At 47.1% G+C, this 21,199-nt stretch overlaps 1 protein-coding gene across 1 annotated transcript; it reads left to right on the top strand.

Moving 5' to 3' along the window:
- Adsl (adenylosuccinate lyase) lies at nucleotides 1–19,806 on the top strand. The gene is made up of 13 exons (XM_075959830.1): nucleotides 1–213; nucleotides 3,877–4,080; nucleotides 6,208–6,252; nucleotides 6,820–6,899; nucleotides 10,081–10,252; nucleotides 10,954–11,000; nucleotides 12,795–12,885; nucleotides 14,108–14,177; nucleotides 14,366–14,513; nucleotides 16,818–16,908; nucleotides 17,725–17,814; nucleotides 18,144–18,320; nucleotides 19,185–19,806. Exons 1-13 carry the CDS (start codon nucleotides 61–63, stop codon nucleotides 19,269–19,271), a joined length of 1,455 nt encoding a protein of 484 aa, XP_075815945.1. The 5' UTR covers nucleotides 1–60; the 3' UTR covers nucleotides 19,272–19,806.
- The last annotated feature ends 1,393 nt before the right edge of the window (nucleotides 19,807–21,199 follow it).

Here is a 21,199-nt window from a genome sequence, read left to right as displayed (position 1 = left end):
CAGGCTTCCGCCTTTGTCCGTGCTGCTCGTGTCTGTCGCTGCCGCGGTCGCGTGCTGAAAATGGCTGCAGCCGGAGACCCTGGCGGTCCTGAAAGCTACCGTTCTCCGCTGGCGTCCCGCTATGCCAGCCACGAGATGTGCTTCTTGTTCAGCGACAGGTACAAGTTCCAGACGTGGCGGCAGCTGTGGCTGTGGCTGGCGGAAGCTGAGCAGGTAACTGGCCGTGCCCCGGGTCGCGTGGAAGGTCACAACCCGAGCACCTGTTGCCTCGGCAACAGTCCCAAAGTCCTGCGCATCCTTTGGAAGACTTCAGTTTGGCCAAGGCTTTGGGAATTAGCTTCCTTCCACAGCACAACTCATGGCACATGTCATTTAAACCTTGCAGGCGGGGGGGGGGGAGGATGCGCTTGCTGCCAAGCTTGCAGACGGGAGTTCGAGCCCCGGTCGACGTGGTGGATAGTATTTGCCTTCCAACCTCCACGCGCGCTCACACATACACAGACAAACACATACACACACACACGAACCAAAAAATAAATGGCAAAAAAAAGTTTGTTTTAGCTGCGTTGCAAACTTGATGATTTCCCCCACCTTTTTTAACAGACGTATTTATATTTAATTTTTTTGCGTGTAAATGTTTTGTCTCCATTTATGCATGTTCCACACACACATACCTGGTTGCCTGGAGAGGGAATTAGTTGACAGCCTGTTGTAAGCTGCCACGTGGGTCCTCTGCAAGTGCTCTTAATCACTGAGCCATGTTTGCAGTCCACATTTTTTTTTCTTGTGAGGGACAAAACCAAGTCTGTAGGGAGCAAGGCTTGCCCTCGGTTACCGAGCTGGCTCCTGACAGCAGAGCTGGGATTTGAACCTGGATCCATTGCAGGGCCTAAGCTGAACCCTTAACCTCTCCATCTTCCTCGGTGCCTTTGAAGTTAGTGACAGCTTTGGAATCTGTTTCTGCGCTGCTATTGTTTCTTCCTTGGATGTATTTTGTTCTGAGAAGGGAGGATCTGGGCAAGTGTTTATTGTAGGGGATTTGTGGGTTTGCAGAGTTGTTTTTTGATAGTGGTTTGATTTTAAGTGTTTGGGGAGGTTGGTTTGTCTGTCTTTGGAGATGATGTCTCACTGTCTCACTGTGTAGCATAGCTGGCCTTAAATTTAGAGATCAGCCTGCCTCTGCCTCCTAAGTGTGAGGTTAAAGGGTTCGACAATACCGTCACTTTAATAGTTTCTCTTACATGGGCTGCATGTACAATTTATTCATCCTAGTATATACTTACATCCATGCATGCATACATACAGACACACACACCGCCCTCCCCCAAGACAGGGTTTCTCTTTGTAGACTTTGCTGTTGGGTCTTGCTCTGTAGACCAGGCTGGCCTTAAACTCAGAGATCCTCCTGCCTCTACCTCCTAAGTGCTGGGATTACAGGCGTGCGCCACCACTGTCTGACCTCAGCCCAGTATTTTTTTAAAATGTATTGAAAAAGAGGTTTTCCAGAGAAGGTGATGGAAGCAGAAGGTGATCCAGAGAGCTGTAATGCTTCTCAAGTTTAAGAGCAGGTTAGCAGTGTGCTCACCAAGAACTCAGTGCCTAGGAAGCAAACCTTCATCCTGCATTCCCTGTCTAACCCCTCCACTGTGCTTCCAGACATCACTAAAAGGATGGCAGCAATTTCTCCAGTGCTTTCTGGTCCCAAGCCTGCTTTAAGGCCTTCTATGGTAGTCTAACAGTCCTTAAATATGTGTAAACAGCATGTATTCTTCCCCCCATTTAAAGGAAGAGAAGCTTTGTTGATGGAGCGGTGGCTCAGCACAGCAGCTAAGGGCTTGTGCTGCTCTTGCAGAGGACCTGGCTTGAGTTCCCAGCACTGATATCAGGCAGCTCACAACTGCCTGTAACACCACAGTTACAGGGGATCCAACATCCTTTCTAGATCCTACTGGAACCTGCCCTCACGTGAAAGGCCACATGCACGCACGTACACATATGTACATAAGTTTTATTTGAATTACTTTTTGAGATTATAATTGCTTCTCTCCCTTCTGTTTCCTTCCAGCCTCTCCCTCTCCCATGTAACCTGCCTCTCTCTCTCTCCCTCTCTCTCTCTATCTCTCTCTCTCTATCTCTCTCTCTCTGTCTCTCTCTCTCTCTCTCTCACACACACACACACACACACACACACACGCACGCGCGCGCGCGCGCCTTGCTCTTTCTCAAAACACACAAGCTCCTTTTCTTAATAGTTGTTGGTGTGTGTGTTCCCAGTATATATAAACAACCTGCTCAGTACGTATAATGTTACTTGCATGTCTGTTTCCCGGCTGACCATTTGGTGTTGGATAACCTCGGGGAAGACTGTTCTGCTCTCAGCATTCCTTAGTTGGCTGTCGTGTTTTGTCTAGAGTTGAGGCCTCCTGAGCGTCACCCCTTCCTTGTTAGCATGTCTGTGATTGGTTCAGCTCACATTTAGGCAGCCGTGTTGGTGAGACTTCGTGGGTATAGCTTCTGGCGTTTCTAGGAGACACAATTTCACGACAAATCCCCTTTTCCTCTGTCTCTCACAGTCTTTCTGACCCCCCTTCTGCCAGGATCTCTGAGCCTTATGTGCAATGGTGCTATAGATGTATCAGTTGGGACTGGGCTTCACAACCCTGTCCTGATAGGTTATGGTTCTCTGTGATGGACTCAAGAAGTTTCTTTGATGGGAGTGAGACCTACACTTAGCTGTGGATTTAAAGACAAATATTTAGAATGTAGTTTACAGGTTATCCATTGCAGGTTCTCCAAGATCCGTGACTTCATTAGCCCAGCTAGTTTCCAGAACTGGGCATGATTTCCCTTCTGTTTGAGCAGGCCTTAAGTCCAGTTTTAGAGCTGTTGGTTACCACTGAGAAATTCGTACCACTACTGTACCATACACATAAAATAAAATAAATTTAAAAAAAAAATGAGAAGTGACCCAGTGGTGGTGGTGCCTACCTTTGGTCCCAGCACTGGATTAAAGATAAAGACAGACAAGTCTCTATGAGTTTGAGGATAGCCTGGTCTACAGAGTTCCAGGACAGCCAGGACTACACAAAGACTCTGTCTCGAAAAAGCAAAACAAAACAAGAGAGAGAAATGAAAGATTAGGAGGACTACAAGAGATTCCCAGCATCATAGTATTAATCTATGGGTGTGTGTGTGGTGGGGACACATGTATGGACGTTATGTGACCAATCTTTGTGGAATAGGTTCTCTCCTTCCACCTCTGCATGAGTGCAGGCTTTCCTGGCAAGCGTTTTAGCAACTAAGCCGGGCTTGTTTTCCTTTGGAGAGAGTGTTTGACATGAATCGGGGTCCTTCTGCTTCTCCTTCCAAAGTGCTGGGACCACAGCACGACCGCACTAAGCCCAGCATTATGGAATGGCTGTTTAGTTGCTGTAAGTACAGCTGAGTCAGGTGTAAGGCCGCCACACTTTGTACACTGAGGTGCCTAAAGGATTAAGTAATAAATAGAGCAAAGCTCTCTCCTCATGCAGTGTGCTTTCAAGAGAGCGGGATAGGTTAATTAATGTGTGACAATGTCATACAGCGGCAGGTGTGCTGAATAAAGCCAGGCTAAGGAACAGCGTTGACACGGGACGCTAGAGAAGGCCTTTTTTGATGACACGTGAGCCCAAAGACAAGAACGAGAGAGGCAGGAGTTAACAGTCAACACCAGGACTCTGTTGTTTCCTGTTTAGGAGTTTTCTTAGAAAATTCCTCCATGCCTCCTCCTGGAACCCATACACTTGAACTTGTCGCCCCAGGTTTTAATTTTAGAATTAATTCATTTCACATACTTGAACATAAAGGTTACTGGACTTTGTTTTGCGTGTTCTGCAGACCCTGGGTTTGCCTATCACAGATGACCAGATCCAGGAGATGAAGTCAAACCTGAGCAACATTGACTTCCAGATGGCAGCTGAGGAAGAGAAGCGCCTGCGGCACGACGTGATGGCTCACGTGCACACATTCGGCCGCTGCTGTCCCAAAGCTGCCGGCATCATTCACCTCGGTGCCACCTCCTGTTACGTCGGAGACAATACAGTAGGAGCCTGTGCAGCTTGTGCTTGGGATCCAGCCTTTATAATATATTTGTGTGTTCTTAATTTTCCAAACTGACCGGGGGCCTTTCTAAGCACTGTTGGCTTCTGAAAAGAGAGAATAGTATCACAGTTGTTCGTTTGTAATTATTATTTACTCTGTGTGTTTGGGTGCTTTGTCTGCATAGATGTCTGTGTACTGTGTGTGTGCCATGCCTGCCCAGTGAGAAGAAAGTGTGGGATCCCTTGGAGCTGGGGTTACAGCGGGTTGTTAGCTGTTGTGTAGATGCTGAGACTCGAACCCAGGTCTTCTGGAAGAGCAGCCAGTGCATTTAACCAGTGAAGCATCTCTGTAGTCAGCCGCTGTTTCTGCCTCTAGTTCCAGAAAAGCTGACCTGTCCCTGAGTTCACAGAGCACTGAGTCATTTGAGTGTGACTTCGTTATCCCCATTTCTGCATGTGAGGAAATGTATACAGAACGGTGTAAGAAGCAACTTGTGACTACATAAGTAGAAGAGCCAGGCGCTCTGTAGGTTGGGTGCAGTGGCGCATTCCTGTAAACAGCTTGAGACCCCGAGGAGGAGGGTCATTTGAAACGTACGCACTACCAGGACTTCAGTACTTGTCACTCTGCCCCTGTGAGACCTGAAATTAGATTCCAAATAAATTTTAGATGAAGATGACATTTTTTTGAGGCAGGGTCTCACTCTGTAGACCAGGCTGGCATCAAACTCGGAGATCCAGTTTCTGCCTCCCAAGCGCAGGGGTTAAGGGTGTGCATCACTCCCGACTTTTGCTTTTGCGATGGGGTCTCAGCACATGATTGTGTTACCTAGACTGGTCCTCTACTTCCTGCCTCAGCCATCTGAGTAGTTGAGTACAGGCGGGAGCCACGGGGGCCAGCTCCTCTTTAGTTTTAAATAATGCATAATTAAAGATATCTATGTAAGGGTCAGATGAGGAAGAATAATCCTCCTCTTGGAAAATACTCTTTTACTGCATGTACTTACTTATTGGGGGGTTATGTGTACCATGGTGTGAGCATGAGGATCAGAGAACAACATAGGCAGCTGGCGTTCCCTTTCCAGCGTGTAGGCCCTTGAGGTGCAGCTCAGGTCTGGCAGCCTCGGCGACAAGCACCTCTGCCCGCTGAGCCATCTTGTTGACTCGGAAAATCATTTTTTTTTAAAGTTCCCAGTGATGCTTTGTCTGTGATCCTTGTGATGTGGGGGCCTGCTTCGAAGTCACCCAAAATACGTTCTCTTACCTCCCGTGAGAGCAGCTTGGCGGCCTGCAGGTGGAGCTCAGTGGTTGCTCACTTGTCTGGTACACATGAGACACTAGATTCTTCTCTGAGAAACTGCAGCTTCTTAAACCTTGATGTTCTAGATGCCTTCCTGTGCTAACAGGTATAGATGACCAGGAGAGGGAGGCTTCAACCTGTAATCCCAGCATTCGGGAGACAGAGGCAGGGACAGAGTGAGTTCTGTGACAACCAGAGATACATAGAGACCTTACCTCGAATGAATGAATGAATGAATGAATGAATGAATGAATGAATGAATGAATGAGCAAGCAAACAAGCAGGTGAGAAAAAGGGAGACTAGTGATGGAAAGTCTCATATAAGAAAGAAGAAATGAGTCAGTGTGGCCAATAAAGGTTTTGTCCTTATGTGTCCCCGTAACCCAGTAGTCCTACTGCTCCGTATGTTGCTCCCCACCCCCAAGAGCATCTCCTGTAGCCAATACCAACTAATCTTTAACCTGAACGTGCTGTGTGGGCAAGGATAGCCTTGAATATGTGATCCTCCTGCCTCTGCTTCTCAAGTGCTGAGACTGCAGGTATTTGCCACCTTTCTAGGTGAGTGCTGCTGGGGCTGGAGCCCATGGCCTTGCATGCGCTAGGTGAATATTCTGCCCACTGAGCTACATCCCCACCCCCACTTCCATGTTTTTAAATGGTGGTGAGGGAAAAACAGCCTCTTGACATCTTTTGGAGCACATTTGTTTGCTGATGATGAGATGGGTTGCTTGCTAGCTGAGACACCAGCTCTAATGGCAGAAAGTATTAAAACTATAATACTACTATTTGACACTGTTTAATGTGAAACCTTTGAATTTTCTTTTTCAGGACCTCATTATTCTGAGAAATGCATTTGACCTGCTTTTGCCAAAGGTAAGATGCTGACAGGAGTTTACTACCAGTTTAAATGCCTCATAATAGGAGCGATCTGAAATTGTGTGGATTCAGGCAGTGTCTGTACCTAATGTTGTCAAGTCAGGGACTCTGTAAGTCATCTGTGGAGTTAATTGTTTCTTCTTGGGTTAAAACATAAATACGGTGTTCACGCATCCTTAATCCCTGCGGTGGGAAAGATTAATTTCAGAATTAAAGGCCACCCTGGAAGAGTAGAAGTGGTTGATTGCTTTAAAGCCTTTTAAATGTAGTCGGTGCAACCAGAGACGCATTGCCGGAGTGTGTCGGGTTAGCCATGACTTGGTCCTGTTCTTCTGCAATGGTCTTAAAATAGCTCGAGGCATGGTAGGGAGTCGACTCAGCTTTCAGATGCTGGTCCTGTGGTCCTTGCCCGGGGACTTCAGGACACAAAGGTGAAATGACCTGAGCACTCTCTTCACTGAGCTGAAGGTGTAATTTTGTGTTAAATTTTGGGAACATTTAGCTGAAGTTACATAAAGAACTCAGTTAATTCACACCCTTTCCCCCACGTGCTCTTTCTTGTAGCTTGCTAGAGTGATCTCGAGGCTTGCTGATTTTGCTAAGGAACACGCTGCTCTGCCCACCTTGGGTTTCACACATTTTCAGTAAGTGATAAGATGACTGCTGGGAAATTGAACTTACTGTGTGCTGTTGAGGCCAATAACTCGGGACACTGGTGAGAAACGTGTCCGAAGCTTTGATTAGAAGCTTTCTCCGGGGACTGGGGCTGTTGCTTCATGGGAATGTGATTGTCTGGCATGATTGAACTCCTGAGTCTGCATCCAGAATGACAAGAAAGAGTGAATAAGCTACATTGACGCATGCATGGAGGCAGACAAGCGTAGTCCCATGCATGGAGGGATGCAAGTGTAGTTCCAGCTACTGACGGCCTGGGGTGGAAAGTAGCTTCAGCCCACAAGGTGTAGGCTAGACAGACAACACTGTGAGACCATCTCAATGATGAAAATATAACTTTTTAATGACGGTGTTTATTTAAATTTATTTATTCATTTGAGTGCAGTCATGGCTGCACAGATGGGGGCCAGAGGACAACTTGTAAGAGTTCGCTCCTTCCTTCCATGATGTGGTCCAGGGACTGAACTCAGGCCATCAGACTGGCTAGTAGACTCCTTACCAACTGAACTACCTCACTGGCCCAAGAATTAGCAGTTTGTAGTTATCAAAAGCAAAGAATCATTCACAAACTTATCTTCTTTTTTAATGTGTGTGCATGTTTTGTCTGCATGTATGCATGTTTCTCTACCACTTGCATGTCTGATGTCTGAGAGACCAGAAAAAGGCATCAGATCCCCTGAAGCTAGAGTTACAGGTTATAAATCCCTGTGTGGAATGGAGCCCAGGTCCTCTGGAAGAGTGGCCAGTGTTGTAACTGCCGAGCCATCTCTCCAGCCCCTCACATTCCTTTTTAATCTTTTCTTTCTTTTTTTGGGGTTTTTTGTTTTGTTTTGTTTTGTTGAGACAGGGTTTCTCTCTGTAGCTTTGGATCCTATCCTGGAACTCTGTCTGTAGACCAGGCTGGCCTTGAACTCACAGAGATCCAAGTGCTGGGATTAAAGGCGTGCACCACCACCATCCAGCTTTTTTATTTTTTTTAAATATTTATTTATTTAGTATACAGTATTCTGTCTGCTTGTATGCCTGCAGGCCAGAAGAGGGCGCCAGACCTCATTACAGATGGTTGTGAGCCACCATGTGGTTGCTGGGAATTGAACTCAGGACCTTTGGAAGAGCAGGCAATGCTCTTAACCACTGAGCCATCTCTCCAGCCCCAGCTTTTTTATTATTATTTTTTATTTTTTTAAGTGTCTAGCCCAGGGCAGTAATCCAGACTCAGGGGAAAGCATTATGTGAGAATGTCATTTGTGGTATCACTGAAACCAGTCTAGATGACTTGACAGATAAAAGAATAAATGATTAAATAAGCTACAGTATACCCAGAGGTTGGAGTAATACCCAACAGAATGTTGCTCATAAGACAGTGTGAAGGGGCTGGAGAGATGGCTCAGAGGTTAAGAGGCTGCTCTTCCAGAGGTCCTGAGTTCAATTCCCAGCAACCACATGGTGGCTCACAACCACCTGTGATGAGATATGGTGCCCTTTTGGTCTGTGTGTATGCTGACAGAAGCTCTCCCCTAGCGCTGTATTCCAAACCCTGTTCTTTCTGCTTTTCTTATTTTATTTTGTTTTGTTTCTGACAGGGCTCACTGCACTCTGGCTAGCTTGAAACTCCTGTGTAGACCAGGCTAACCTCAAACCTGAAGAGCTCTGCCTGCATCTGCCTCCCCGTGATGCATGGCAGGATTAATCCCAGCCCTGTAGTTTTTATTTTTAGAATACATAAACATTTCTATAATCACTAAATACAGCCCTAAAAACCTCGTATCACCTTTAGAATGCTAAATTATTTTTAGTATATTTACAGTGTGTGATAATTAACACCTTAATTTTATAATATCTCCATCAGCGATCTCTTCTGCCACCCCTCCCCACCCTGGCAAACAACCCTGGTTTTTGTCTGTAGATTTGCTCACCTCAGAGACTGCATCTAAATGGAGTCATGTACAGTGTATGCCCTTCTGTGGATGACTTCTTTGGTGTAAAATGTATCTGATCATGGTGTAGTATGTGTCTGGAATTCATTTTTTCTAATGACTGGGCAGCATCCTATCCATAGATCTGCCCTTTTTTGTTTGCCCCTTCAGTTGTGAGCATCGGTTGGGTTGGTATTCACAACTGCCATGATTAGTGCGGCCATGTGCTGCCCACACAGGTCAGTCTGCGCAGGAGTCAGCAAGGAAGTCTTGTTTAGGATTTCCCAGTGTGATCGGATGTCACTGGCTGTTGTAGGCATTTCTTTTTTTAATTTTTTTTAAAGATTTATTTATTATATATACAACATTCTGCCTCGATGTATGCCTGCACGCCAGAGGAGGGCGCCAGATCTCAGTACAGATGGTTGTGATTTTGTTGTAGGCATTTCTTATCAACATCTGGTCGTCTACACAATTACTTTGTCCCTAGCCTTTGATTAAAACACCTCTAGGCGCTGCAGTTTTATGTCGGTAATCTTGTCTCTTTAAGCTGTAGAGGCTCTGGATTCCATCCCCAGAACCTAGAAAGAAAATAGCCTCTTTCAAACAAATTTTTTTTTTGAGGTAGGGTTTCTCTGTGTAGCCTTGACTGTCCTAGAACTCACTCTGTAGACCAAGCTGGCCTCAAACTCACAGGTGCTGGGATTAAAGGTGTGTATCACTGCCTGGCTAAAAATCCATGTTCTTTCCATTTGTATTGGGGCATGTGGATGGAGGTCAGAGGACAATTTGTAGGACTCTTGATTCTCTCCTTCCTCCATGTGAGTCCCAGAGACCAGATTCATGTTATCAGGCTTGCAGGCAAGAACCTTTGCCCATTGAGTCATCTTACCAGTCCATGGTTTGTTTTTGGTGGTGGTTGTTGTTTTCTTCTTTTTTTTCGGTTCATGGTTTTGTTTTGTTTTGTTGAAAGACAATGTTTCCTGAGTAATACATACTGGCCTTATACCTACTGCCTTTAGCCTCCCAGGTGCTGGGATTCCAGGGGTGAAAAGGACTTGGTAAAGGAGTATGCTAGTCGCCCTTTGGGTTAGTTTGCGGTAGCACTGCTGCCCTGCGTCCTTCCTTTGCTCAGGCTTTTAGCCGCTGTTTGTCTTACTTTTCCCCAGTTTTCACTTCACTACCTCTCCAGCTGGTAATGGTGGCCTCAATGTTCTTTCTGTCCTCCTTTCAGGCCTGCTCAGCTGACCACGGTTGGGAAACGCTGCTGCCTTTGGATTCAAGATCTCTGCGTGGACCTCCAGAACTTGAAGCGTGTCCGTGATGAGCTCCGCTTTCGGGGAGTGAAGGGTACTACCGGCACCCAGGCCAGCTTCCTGCAGCTCTTCGAGGGGGACCACCAGAAGGTATTCTGAGGGCCAGCAAAACGGATAGTTGAGCCAGTTCCAGGACCCACATGGTGGAAGGAAAGAACCAGCTCCTGCAAGCTGTCCTGTTTCCACTCTCGTGTCATGTGAGTGTGTGCTCATGCACACACAAAAGTATTTAAACAATATAATAAAAATACACCCATACTGCATTCATTTCTTAAGGTATGCAGTACCCAAAAAAGGGTATTCTGAAAGTGACAGCTTAACTCAGTGGTACCAGCCCACAAGACAAGGCTGTCTCTGGCTTGATAGGACTGATTCAGAATGTGTCGGAAGAGGCCCAAGACCCGGCTAGGTGACCAGTCCACGTATACTCAGGCTGCACACCTACATTTCTTTCTTCTTCCTTCCATTTAATTTTACTTTATGTACATTGTCGTAAGGGTGTTAGGTTCCCTGAAACTGGAGTTAAGTACAGTTGTGAGCTGCCATGTGGGTGCTGGGAATTTAACCTGGGTCGTCTGGAAGAGGAACAAGTGCTCTTTTTTATTTTGGGTTTTTCAAGACAGAGTTTCTATGTGTAGCTTTGGCTGCACTGGAATGCTCTGTAGACCAGGCTGGCCTCAGACTCACAGAGATTCTCCTGCCTCTGCCCCCGAGTGCTGGGTTAAATCGTGGATCACCGTTCAGCCTTTGAACAGCTGGATTCTAACAGGTGTGTCTTGTCTTTCTTAAAGGTGGAGCAGCTGGATAAGATGGTGACAGAGAAGGCAGGGTTTAAGAGGTACATTTCTGGGAAAATGATGGGTCTCTAAATTCAACTGTTCCTCCTTTTCCTCCTTTTCGTGTGTGTGTGTGTATGAATGTTTTACCTGCATGTCTGTGTATTACATTTGCACTTGTGGCTGGTGCCTGCAGAGGTCAGAAGAGGGCTTTGGAATCCCTGGAACTGGAGTTTGGGATGGTTGTAAGCCACTGTGTATGTCTGGGATCAAACCCAGATCCTCTGTGGGTGCAACAGTGTATTTACTGCCAAGACATCTCTCCCGTCCCTTACTTATCTATTTTATTTATCTGGATGTTTTGTCTTTGTTTATGTCTGTATAGCATGTGCACACAGTGCTCATGGAGGCCAGAAGGGAGTGTCAGATCCCTTGGGACTTGGCATTACGGACAGTTGTGAACCGCCATGTAGGTGCTGGGTATCAAACCTCAGTCCCCTTCAAAAACAGTAACTGAAACTGGGCATAGTGGTACACAACTTTAATCCTAGTATTCAAGAGACAAAGGCAGGCAGACCTCTGAGTTCCAAGACAATAATGGCTACATAGTTGTCTTATATACATAAAAGATCCTTTCTCAAAAAAAAAAAAAAAACAGAAAGAAAGAGAAAGAAAGACAGAAAGGAAGAAAGAAAGAGAGAGAGAAAAAGCAGTAGGTGCTCTTAACCACTGAGCCATCTTTCCAACCCCTAGGTTTCCTTATAGCAGCTTTGCACATATTGCTCTTCTGTTCTGGGTTTGTTTGTTTGTTTGAGATAAAGTCTCACTTGGTAAAGCCCAGACTGAACTTGAATTCACCAAAGTCCTCCAGCCTCAGCTGTGAGGGCTACAGTCCTCAGTCCCCGTGCCTGGATGTGTCAATGCTTCTGTGTCTTTCCTGGGACCCTCAGTGAGTAGCTGTGACTCTGGCCACCAATGTTGAGCTCCACCAGGCGCCTCCATGATTCCTTTTCCTGGGCACCTCATGGAGTCGCAGGGGACATAGTGTTCTAGGTTCTGCCTCCTCCGCATTGCTGGGGATTATTAAACAGGAGAAAGAACTTAATTTAGAAGCCAGTTACCTGTTAGGGCATAACTGAGGATTCCTGGAAGCCAAGCCATCACTTGGGTCATTTTTGGTTTGTGTATATCACAGTCTCTTTTCTCTCTCTCTCTCTTCCTTCCTTTCTTTCTGTTGTTGTTGAGATAAGGTTTCTCTGTGTAGTCTTGGCTGTTCAGTTGCTTGCTATGTAGACCAGGCTGACCTCAAACACAGAGATCTGTCCGCCTGCCTCTGCCTCCAGAGTGCTGGAATTAAAGATGTGCACCACATATCTTTTTTTTTTTTTTTTTTTTTTTTTTGGTTTTTCGAGACAGGGTTTCTCTGTGGCTTTGGAGCCTGTCCTGGAACTACCTCTGTAGACCAGGCTGGTCTCGAATTTTTTCTTTTTTGTTCAAGACAAAGTGTTTTTTTGTGTGATCCTGGCTACTCTGGAACTAGCTCTCTAGACCAAGTTGGCCTCGAACTCACAGAGATCCATCTGCTTCTGCCTCCCAAGTGCTGGGATTAAAGGCATGCACCACCACTCAGTCATAGTCATATATATTTTTTTAAAAGATTTATTTATTTATTATGTAGACAATGTTTTGCTTGCATTTCAGAAGAGGGCACCAGATCCCATTATAATGGGTGTGAGCCACCATGTGGTTGTGGGAATTGAACTCAGGACCTCTGGATGAGGTCTGAGCCTCTGAGCCATCTCTCCAGCCTGATAGTCACATATTTTAACATAGATCTCTTTTTTGTTTATTTCTAGAGCTTTCATCATCACAGGACAGACCTATACACGAAAAGTGGACATTGAAGTGCTGTCTGTGCTGGCCAGCTTAGGGGCATCAGTGCACAAGGTAAGGGCAGCAGCTTGCAGGGTGGGAACTTTAAGGAACCCTCAGACAGACCAAAGAAGCCCCAGGCTTGTGGGCAGAAGTGTCTTTCCCACTTGCCGGTTCCCAAATAACCGAGTGGAGTCTTACTAGCTAACTCTTACATTTAAATTAACCCATGTTTCTTCTCCACGCTCTGCCATGTGGCTTGGTACATTTTCTCAGTGGATGCTCATCTTGCTTCTCCCTGTGTCCCGCCTAACTACCCTGTTCAGCTATTGGCCTGTCTGCTTAATTATTAAACCAATCCCAGCGACATAGTCACACAGTATAAAGAAATATTTGACACACGAACTTTCAGTTAATCGTATCTCAGTACGTTAGTCGTGATAATTTGGGACCTATAAGGAAAGCCTTTAAATTGAGATGTGCCAAAGGGAAGGAAGTTAATCCTACATCTACAACATGTTCATCTGTTGAAGGATATATTAAACTCAAAATTCTGCAGCCAGGCAAATAGTAGCATGGGCCTGTGGTTCCATCACATTAGAGGGAGAGGCAGAATTGGTTCAAGGTCTTCTTTGGCTACATAGCAAGCTGAAAGCCATCCTGAGCTACATGAGACCCTGTCTTAAAGAGAAAAAACACATAATCGTCTTACCTTTCCATGATCTATGTCTCTTTCTCTTTTGCACTCAAGTCAGAGTGTTCCTGTATAGCCCAGGCTAGCCTAGACGACTCAACCACTGAGGTTAGAGCCACCACAATCAGCTTCCTGCCACTTGACACAGTTCTTGGCTAAGAATGTCTCTGTTTCTGTTCTATGGTCCTTAGAACCCGGGACCCTGGGCATTCCAGGCCAGCCTGCAGTACAGAGCCACCTTCCTAGTCTGCTCTTTGTATTCGTCAGCTCTGTTTTTTAGGAACAAAACCTGAGTAGAAGAAACTCTGTGGGCTTCTAGGAGGGTAGGGCTGGCTTTGAACTCAGCAACAGCACATGCTCAGAGTTTATTACCTGCCTGGCAGTGGTGGCACACATTTAATCCCAGCACCCAGGAGGCAGAGGCAGGTGTGGATCTCTGATTTCAAGGCCAGCCTGGTCTACAGAGTGAGTTTCAGGACATTCAGGGCTACACAGAGAGATCCTGTCTCAGAAACAAACAAACCGAAAAAGAGCTTGGCACCTGGCCTGGCCCCAGGTCCCCTGTGTAGCAAGCATGGAATGATGCCTGGTCTGCCTCCCTAGATTTGCACTGACATACGTCTCCTGGCGAACCTGAAGGAGATGGAGGAACCCTTTGAGAAGCAGCAGATTGGTGAGTGTGAAGTAGTGGCTACTGGAGAGGCATGTGGGTATCCCCTGCTGGAGAGGTGTGTGGGTACCTCCTGCTGGAGAGGCGTGTGGGTATCCCCGTGGCTTTTCAGGTATGCCCAGCAGATGTTTGTGCATTTGCTGTCCCTAGATCCCTTTCTGTCCTTGCATCCTGTCCTCTTCTCTGGGCAGGTTCGAGTGCGATGCCATACAAGCGGAACCCCATGCGCTCCGAACGCTGCTGCAGCCTGGCCCGTCACCTAATGGCCCTTGTCATGGACCCACTACAGACAGCTTCTGTGCAGTGGTTTGAGCGCACACTGGATGACAGTGCCAACAGGTCAGTGACTGGGACAACACACGCAGCACAATGGGAGGAGCTCTAGAGGAAGGAAGCAGAAAGGCAGATTTGAACATGTCTGCTTTCTTCCTTATCCTCAAGCAGCTTTGGCTGGAGCAGTTTGCTTGCTGCTGAGCTCCTAGTGCAGTGATTGAAGGCTCCAGGCAGCCTTCCTAAAGGAGCCGATGGCTTATGGCTTAGGAAGGGAGTGTCGTGTCAAGATGTAGCTTATTGGTAGCGTGCTTGCCTAGTGTGCACAAAGCCTATGATTCGATTCCCATTACACCTGTAATTCCAGCTCTCCGTGGGGACAGGGTTGGAGGCAAGAACATTAGAAATTCAAGGCCATTCTCATAGGGAGTCAGCTTCCACCCTTGTTGGAGGGAGGTCACTTGTTGGTTCCCAGCTGCCTGGCTAGCTAGAAACTATATTAATTAAATCACTGCTTGGCCCATTAGCTCTAGCTTTTTTTTTTTTTAAGATCTTTTTTTTATTTATTTATTATGTATACAACATTCTGCCTCCATGCATGCCTGCAGGCCAGAAGGCACCATATCTCATTACAGATGGTTGTGAGCCACCATGTGGTTGCTGGGAATTGAACTTAGGTCCTCTGGAAGAAGAGTCAGTGCTCTTAACCGCTGAGCCATCTCTCCAGCCCCTAGCTCTAGCTTTTTATTGGCTAACTCTTATATTAATTTAGCCCATTTATATTAATCTATATCGCCACGTGGCTGTGGCTTACTGGGGTAAAGTTCCCAGCATCTGCCTCCTGCAGGCTACATGGTTTCTCTCTGACTCCGCCCTTCTTTCACCCAGCGTGCAGCCTCGCTTTCCCGCCTAGTTCTGTTCTTCCCTGCCATAGGCTCAAAGCAGTTCTTTATTCATTAACCAATAAAAGCAACACATAGACAGAAGGACCTCCCACACCACACCCTGGCCTGGAGACCCTGTCTCAAAGGAAAGGAAACATGGGCACTTAAAGGGTGATCAGGAGCACACACAAAGACACAAGCAGGAGGTTATAGGGAGCTACCTAGTCGGCGAATGGTGCCCTTTTGGCTAAGGTATGAACACAGGTAGCAGCTAGTCTATGGAGAGTCTAAAAGCCCCAAGAGGAGTCTTAGCTTTGCTGTGAAAACCTGTTTGTTCATGTCCTCCTGTCTATTTTATAATTTTAAAATTTAGGTTATTTTATGCGTATGAGTATTTTGCATACATGTATGTGTGTGTGTGTGCACCATGCATGTCTGGTGCCCACAGAGTTCAGACAAGGCTACTGGATTCCCTGGTGCAGGAGTTACATATGGTTGGAAGCTGGCCGTGCGGTGCTGGGAACTGAACCCAGGTTCTTGTAAGAGCAACAAGCACTTTCTTAAAAAAATTTTTATATTTTATTTTATGTGCATTGGCATTTTGCCTGCATGTATATCTGTGTGAGGGTGTTAAATCTTGGAGTTACAGACAGTTGTAAGCTGCCATGTGGGTGCTGGGAATTAAACTGTGGTCCTCTGGAAAAGCAGCCAGTGCTCTTAACCACTGATCCGTCTCTCCAGCCCCTGCAACAAGCACTCTTAATGGCTAAACCATCTCCTGTATTCTGTAAATTATCTGTAGATTGCACCTCATACCTGATACTGTGTGAATGCTGGTGAATAATTGCTGTTACTGTGGTAGTTGGGGAGTGAAGAAACTGACTGCTGAGCAGTTTATTTTTCCAAGCGTTATCAACCTGTGGCTAACAGAAGTCGTGGGTGTTAAGCTCTCAGATACAGAAGGCCGTGGTAGACAGTAAAACTGAATTCAGTTTCCTGCTGAAATTCCCCAGCGTCATTTAGCGAGTCTTGTGTGCAGATTGAACGAGGTAGACCACTTCAGGGGTCCAAGCCCACCTGGGCCCAGTGGCCACGTGGGTGGAAAAGAAGGATACGAGTAGAGGGGCCAACAGGCCAGCCTAGGTGGCTGACGAGAGAACTTGGTGAGTGGGGTGCTCCTGATAGCTACTGAGAAAAGGCCCACTGCAGGGGAGAGCAGCTTGGTAGTGGTGAGCAAGAGCCAGTGAGGGGGTGGCTAGGTTGATGCTGGAGTCCGAGGTAGAGCCTCACATATAAGGTCTGCTGCTTGGGCAGACGGTTTGGACTACAAGTGAAGATAAGAGGGTTGTGAGCACATTGGGGTAGTGACATCATGAGACTGAAGGAAACTGCCCAGCGTACGTAAGGCATGAGAAGTCAATAGGGCAGCTTCTTGGACACGCCTTGTAGGTCTCTGACGCTTGATTAACTGAATGCATTTGTTTTGTAGACGGCTCTGTTTGGCGGAAGCATTTCTCACTGCAGATACTGTGTTAAATACCCTGCAGAACATTTCTGAAGGACTGGTGGTGTACCCCAAAGTAAGAGGCCTCGGATATGGGAAGGGGAGTGCTCCGGAAGGAATGTACTGGGGTGCTGTAGTCTGGCCCAGGGGAGCTCTTCTTGAGTCCAGGACAGCAGAGGGAAGCAGATATGTTTAATTCATAGACACGCTTACAGACTGAGGAAAACCCTGACTTGTCTTGACTTGGGCAGCAGGTAGCCAGGCAGAGGAAGTGGCACTAGTCACCTTGCTTTTGTTGTTTCGTTTTGTGTGGTTTTCATCATGGTTGGTTGGTTGGCTTTTATTGTTTGAGTCTGGGGCTCACTATGTAGACCAGGTTGGCCTTAAACTCACAGAGTGTCCTGCCTTTGCCTCCTGGGATGCTGGGGTTAAAGGCGTGAGCCACCACACCTGGCCATTTGTTCTGTTCTAGGTACCTGACCAGGTGGGGTGGGTTCTTCTCCATCACATACTCATTGAAGTAGAGCAGTCAAGTTCAGCAAGTGCAGGGAGGGTGGTCTTGAGCAACCATGTTACCACTGGGAGCCAAACCCAGGTCCTGTGCAGGAACAAAAGTACTCTTGGGCCAGCTCGCCACCCAAATTGGTAGTCTTGAGGGCTGTTCCCATGAAGCTGCTTATGAGAGTTTACTTAAAGACTTTTTCATTTTTTTAAGGAAGGGAGGGAGAAAATCTAAATTTATAAGAAAATTGAGAAACGCGGTCCTGAATAAAGCATTGCATCCCCCATCTCTGTAAACAGTGTCAGTCCGTAGCCCCACTGTGCATTTCCCTGACCTACTGGGTGTACTCTGTGACTCATAATGTTGAAACATCTGTCTTGCCCCTTCTAGGTAATTGAACGGCGCATCCGGCAAGAGCTGCCTTTCATGGCCACAGAGAACATCATCATGGCAATGGTCAAAGCTGGGGGCAGCCGACAGGTATGGTGACAGTGGCACACACCTCAAACCCCAGCACTCAGGATGCAGAGGCAGGTGGATCTCTCAGAGTTCAGGGCTAGCCAGGGCTACATAGATAGACTCCCCTCTCTCCAAAGGAAAAAAAAGGTGAATCAGAATAAAAGGTTGTCATTGGGTCTGAATCTGTTGGGAGTGAGGAGGAAGCAAGAACCAATGGTTCACAGGGTTGTGGGAAGGAGGAGCACCCGTCTCAAGAGTAGAGGCCATGGAGGAGTCACTGTGGAATAGCCGCCTCAGCAGGCGGAGGTCTAAGCACCTGGTGATGATGCTGATGCCTCCTCTCTCCCCAGGACTGCCACGAGAAGATCAGAGTGCTCTCCCAGCAGGCAGCTGCCGTGGTTAAGCAGGAAGGGGGTGACAATGACCTCATAGAGCGCATTCGGGCAGATGCCTACTTCAGCCCCATCCACTCCCAGTTGGAGCATCTGTTGGACCCCTCTTCTTTCACTGGCCGAGCACCCCAGCAGGTAACTGTTCGGTAGGGCACTCTCGGGACTGCTGTCTCTACAATGCTGGTTGCAGAGCCTGGGCCTCTGGGGCTGTGGGGGGAATGCAAGAAGGGCCACGTAGGGAGGCTAAAAAGTATAGTAGAGGTTGGCCATTGTGACATGGGCCTTTAATTCCAGCCTGGGGTACATAGAGAGTTCTAGACACTCTAGGGGTTGCATAAGTGTGTAAAGAGACCCTGCCTCAAAACAAACAAAAAAGTAGAGACCTCCCCACCCCAAGGATCTCAGAATTCTGCCTCACAGTGGGCGCCCACAGCGGGCGCGTGGCAGCCAGTACACAGGCATCTGCAGAACACGCTCACTCAGCTGTTTGAAATGAAGAGTTAGTTTTTGTTTTGTTTTTCTCAAAGATTAGAACCGTGCTTTTTTAAACAAGGAATGAATATTTAGGAATATTTAGGCCACAAGGGCTCATATCACAAAAGCCCAAATTCTTTCCAGCCCAGCTCCGCAGGATTCAGTGCAGTTTTAGCCTCCACGGGCAGGGCGGCCACGCCCACATGCAGTACACAGAGCCACGTGATTAAATGCAAACAATCATTGCTCGGGAGGACTTCACTAAGGTAGTGTGGTCAGTGTAGGCAAGGGGAAGAGAGTTAATCCCTTGGGAACTGGTCAGATGGGACTGGTCAGTGTGGATGCCTGGCCGACTTTAGAGTGACCCGCCTCTGGCATGAGGGTCTTTGTGACACGCTGTGTCTTGGAGACCTAGCCAATAGGCAGCTGGGGACAGCACGTGCTCAGTGGAGGCTGCTTTAGCTGGCCTGGTCTGAGGAAGGAACTAACGTTTCCTTTTGTCTTGTGTTTGCTCATCCCTGGCAGGTCCACAGATTTCTAGAAGAAGAGGTGCATCCCCTGCTGAAACCCTATGGGAGTGTGATGGAGGTGAAAGCAGAGCTAAGTCTGTAGAGACATTGGAAAGATCATTGAGACTTTGCTAGTTGTGTTGTCGGGAAATTTAATTCTAAAGTGCCTCCTTCTCCTCAAGAATGTCCATTGAGAGCAGGACAGTGATGGCACATACCTTTAATCCCTGCACTCAGGAAGCAGAAATAGGTGGATCTCTGAGTTCAAAGCCAGTTTGATCTACAGAGCTAGTCAAATGTCTGGTGTAGTGTCCCGAGTCCTGTGCGGGCACACTTAGCTACACACTGTTCTTCTGGAGCTCTTTTCAAGTGTTCAGTGGATTGTAAAGGAGCAAGAAATTCCTGGTCCTCGTGAAAATGGGTTTAAATCAAAAAATCCCCTGGATCCAGTGGTTCAGAATTATCAGATACCTCAATTTCAGTTCTTCTTGCTGAGATTAAGTCATGAAGTTTGTAGCTAAAGAACAGGAAAGAATGGGTGCTGTTGGGTCCTTCAGCTCGGGTTGTGCCTGTTTCATTGTTTGTAGAGGCTGGCTTATCAGGGAGATGCTAATGAATAAATGGATTGCTTCGTGGCATGTGCCAGTCTTTGATCTTTGTTAAGATTGGTAGCTGTTTAGACAGGCTAGTCAAAGACTGAGGTCTGAGTTGCCCAGCAGGCAGGGGAATGTTATGTGCAGCCTTGCTTCAGGCTGCATGTTTTGGCGTAGATGAAAACAAAGGGCTGGAAAGATGCTCAGCTAGGAAAGGCCAGCCTGGTCTACACGGTTAGACAGTGAGGGTCAGGCCAGTCCAGGCTACACGGAGGAACCCTGCCTACAAAACAAACGTGAAGATTTTGTTTCAGATTTTTAGTTGACAAAAACTAGGAGAATTAACCAACTTGGTAATAACCGAGATCTCATCTGGTAAGGTAAATGTAAACCAATCAACCTTAAATTATGTAAGAGCCAGAACTAAGTTCTGAGATGCATTGTGATAATGGTGTCCAGAAAGGTCACCAGATCTTACGCCACACTCAGTATTCTATTCAGTCTTAAATATGTCTACTGAGGAACATCCAGCCTCTAGACCCCAGCGTCTCATGAGGAGCGCTGGAGTCCGAGATTCAGTGTGTGTGGACATCTCCAGGTTGGCCTTGAGTTTGTGAGTTTGTACCCCAGCCTCCAGGGTGGGGATGGCAGATGTGCTGCAGCACGGGACCCCGGCTATCAGCACTTTAGATACTGTGTAATAGAAGAATGACATCGTGGTCTGTTGTCCAACAAGAACACCTGAGGTCAGTATTCCTTGTCGCCTATGTGAGAGTGGCCCACAACCCACCTCCTGTCCAGGAAGGAACTGGAGGACAGCCTTGTTGTCAAGGGTGTTTGAGGGAGGGGAGTCTGGGCCATTCCTGTTTGCTCATAAGTATCCAGAATCTGCACTTGCTGCCTCGGCCTTGTTATCCAGCACTTGGGAGACTGAGGCAGGATGATTGCCATGGGGGCAATTCCAGGCCATATGATGAACGGATTGAAACAGTGGTTTTTTGTTTTTTTTGTTTTTGTAATGGAGCCAGAAATTGGTTGGGGGTGGTGGGGTGCACCCAGCACTCAGGAGGCAGAGGCAGGTGGATCTCTGTGAGTTCGAGGCCAGCCTGGTTTACAAGAGCTAGTTCCAGGACAGGCTCCAAAGCTACAGAGAAACCTGGTGTCAAAAAGCCAAAAATAAATGAGTAAAGAACCAGAAATTGGTTGGGGTGGCTTGGTGGTCCTTAGTATGCACAGGGTCCTAGACTTGGTCCCCACAACAAAAGCCAGAAGTGAAGAGCTTCTGCTGGAAAGGAAAGGGGCAGCTGTCAAACCGATGTCTCCATACAGCTCAAGAGCAACAAGCATGAGCCACAGTTATGCTCAGCTCATCCAGGAAAACGCATTTGTTTGTGTGCGTTGTGCACCTGTGTGGAGGCCAGTGATTGGTACTGGGTGT

This window comes from Microtus pennsylvanicus, chromosome 2 (genome assembly GCF_037038515.1).
Source record: "Microtus pennsylvanicus isolate mMicPen1 chromosome 2, mMicPen1.hap1, whole genome shotgun sequence".
NCBI classification, from domain to species: domain Eukaryota; kingdom Metazoa; phylum Chordata; class Mammalia; order Rodentia; family Cricetidae; genus Microtus; species Microtus pennsylvanicus.
This window is presented reverse-complemented; position numbering and strand designations above follow the sequence as displayed.

Bases quoted from the DNA above. Each gene is read 5' to 3' on its own strand.
- Adsl (XM_075959830.1), top strand. From the start codon at position 61: ATGGCTGCAGCCGGAGACCCTGGCGGTCCTGAAAGCTACCGTTCTCCG. The intron at 4,081-6,207 runs GTAGGAGCCTGT...TTTCTTTTTCAG, and splicing joins GTTACGTCGGAGACAATACA to GACCTCATTATTCTGAGAAA. The intron at 17,815-18,143 runs GTATGGTGACAG...CTCTCTCCCCAG, and splicing joins AAGCTGGGGGCAGCCGACAG to GACTGCCACGAGAAGATCAG.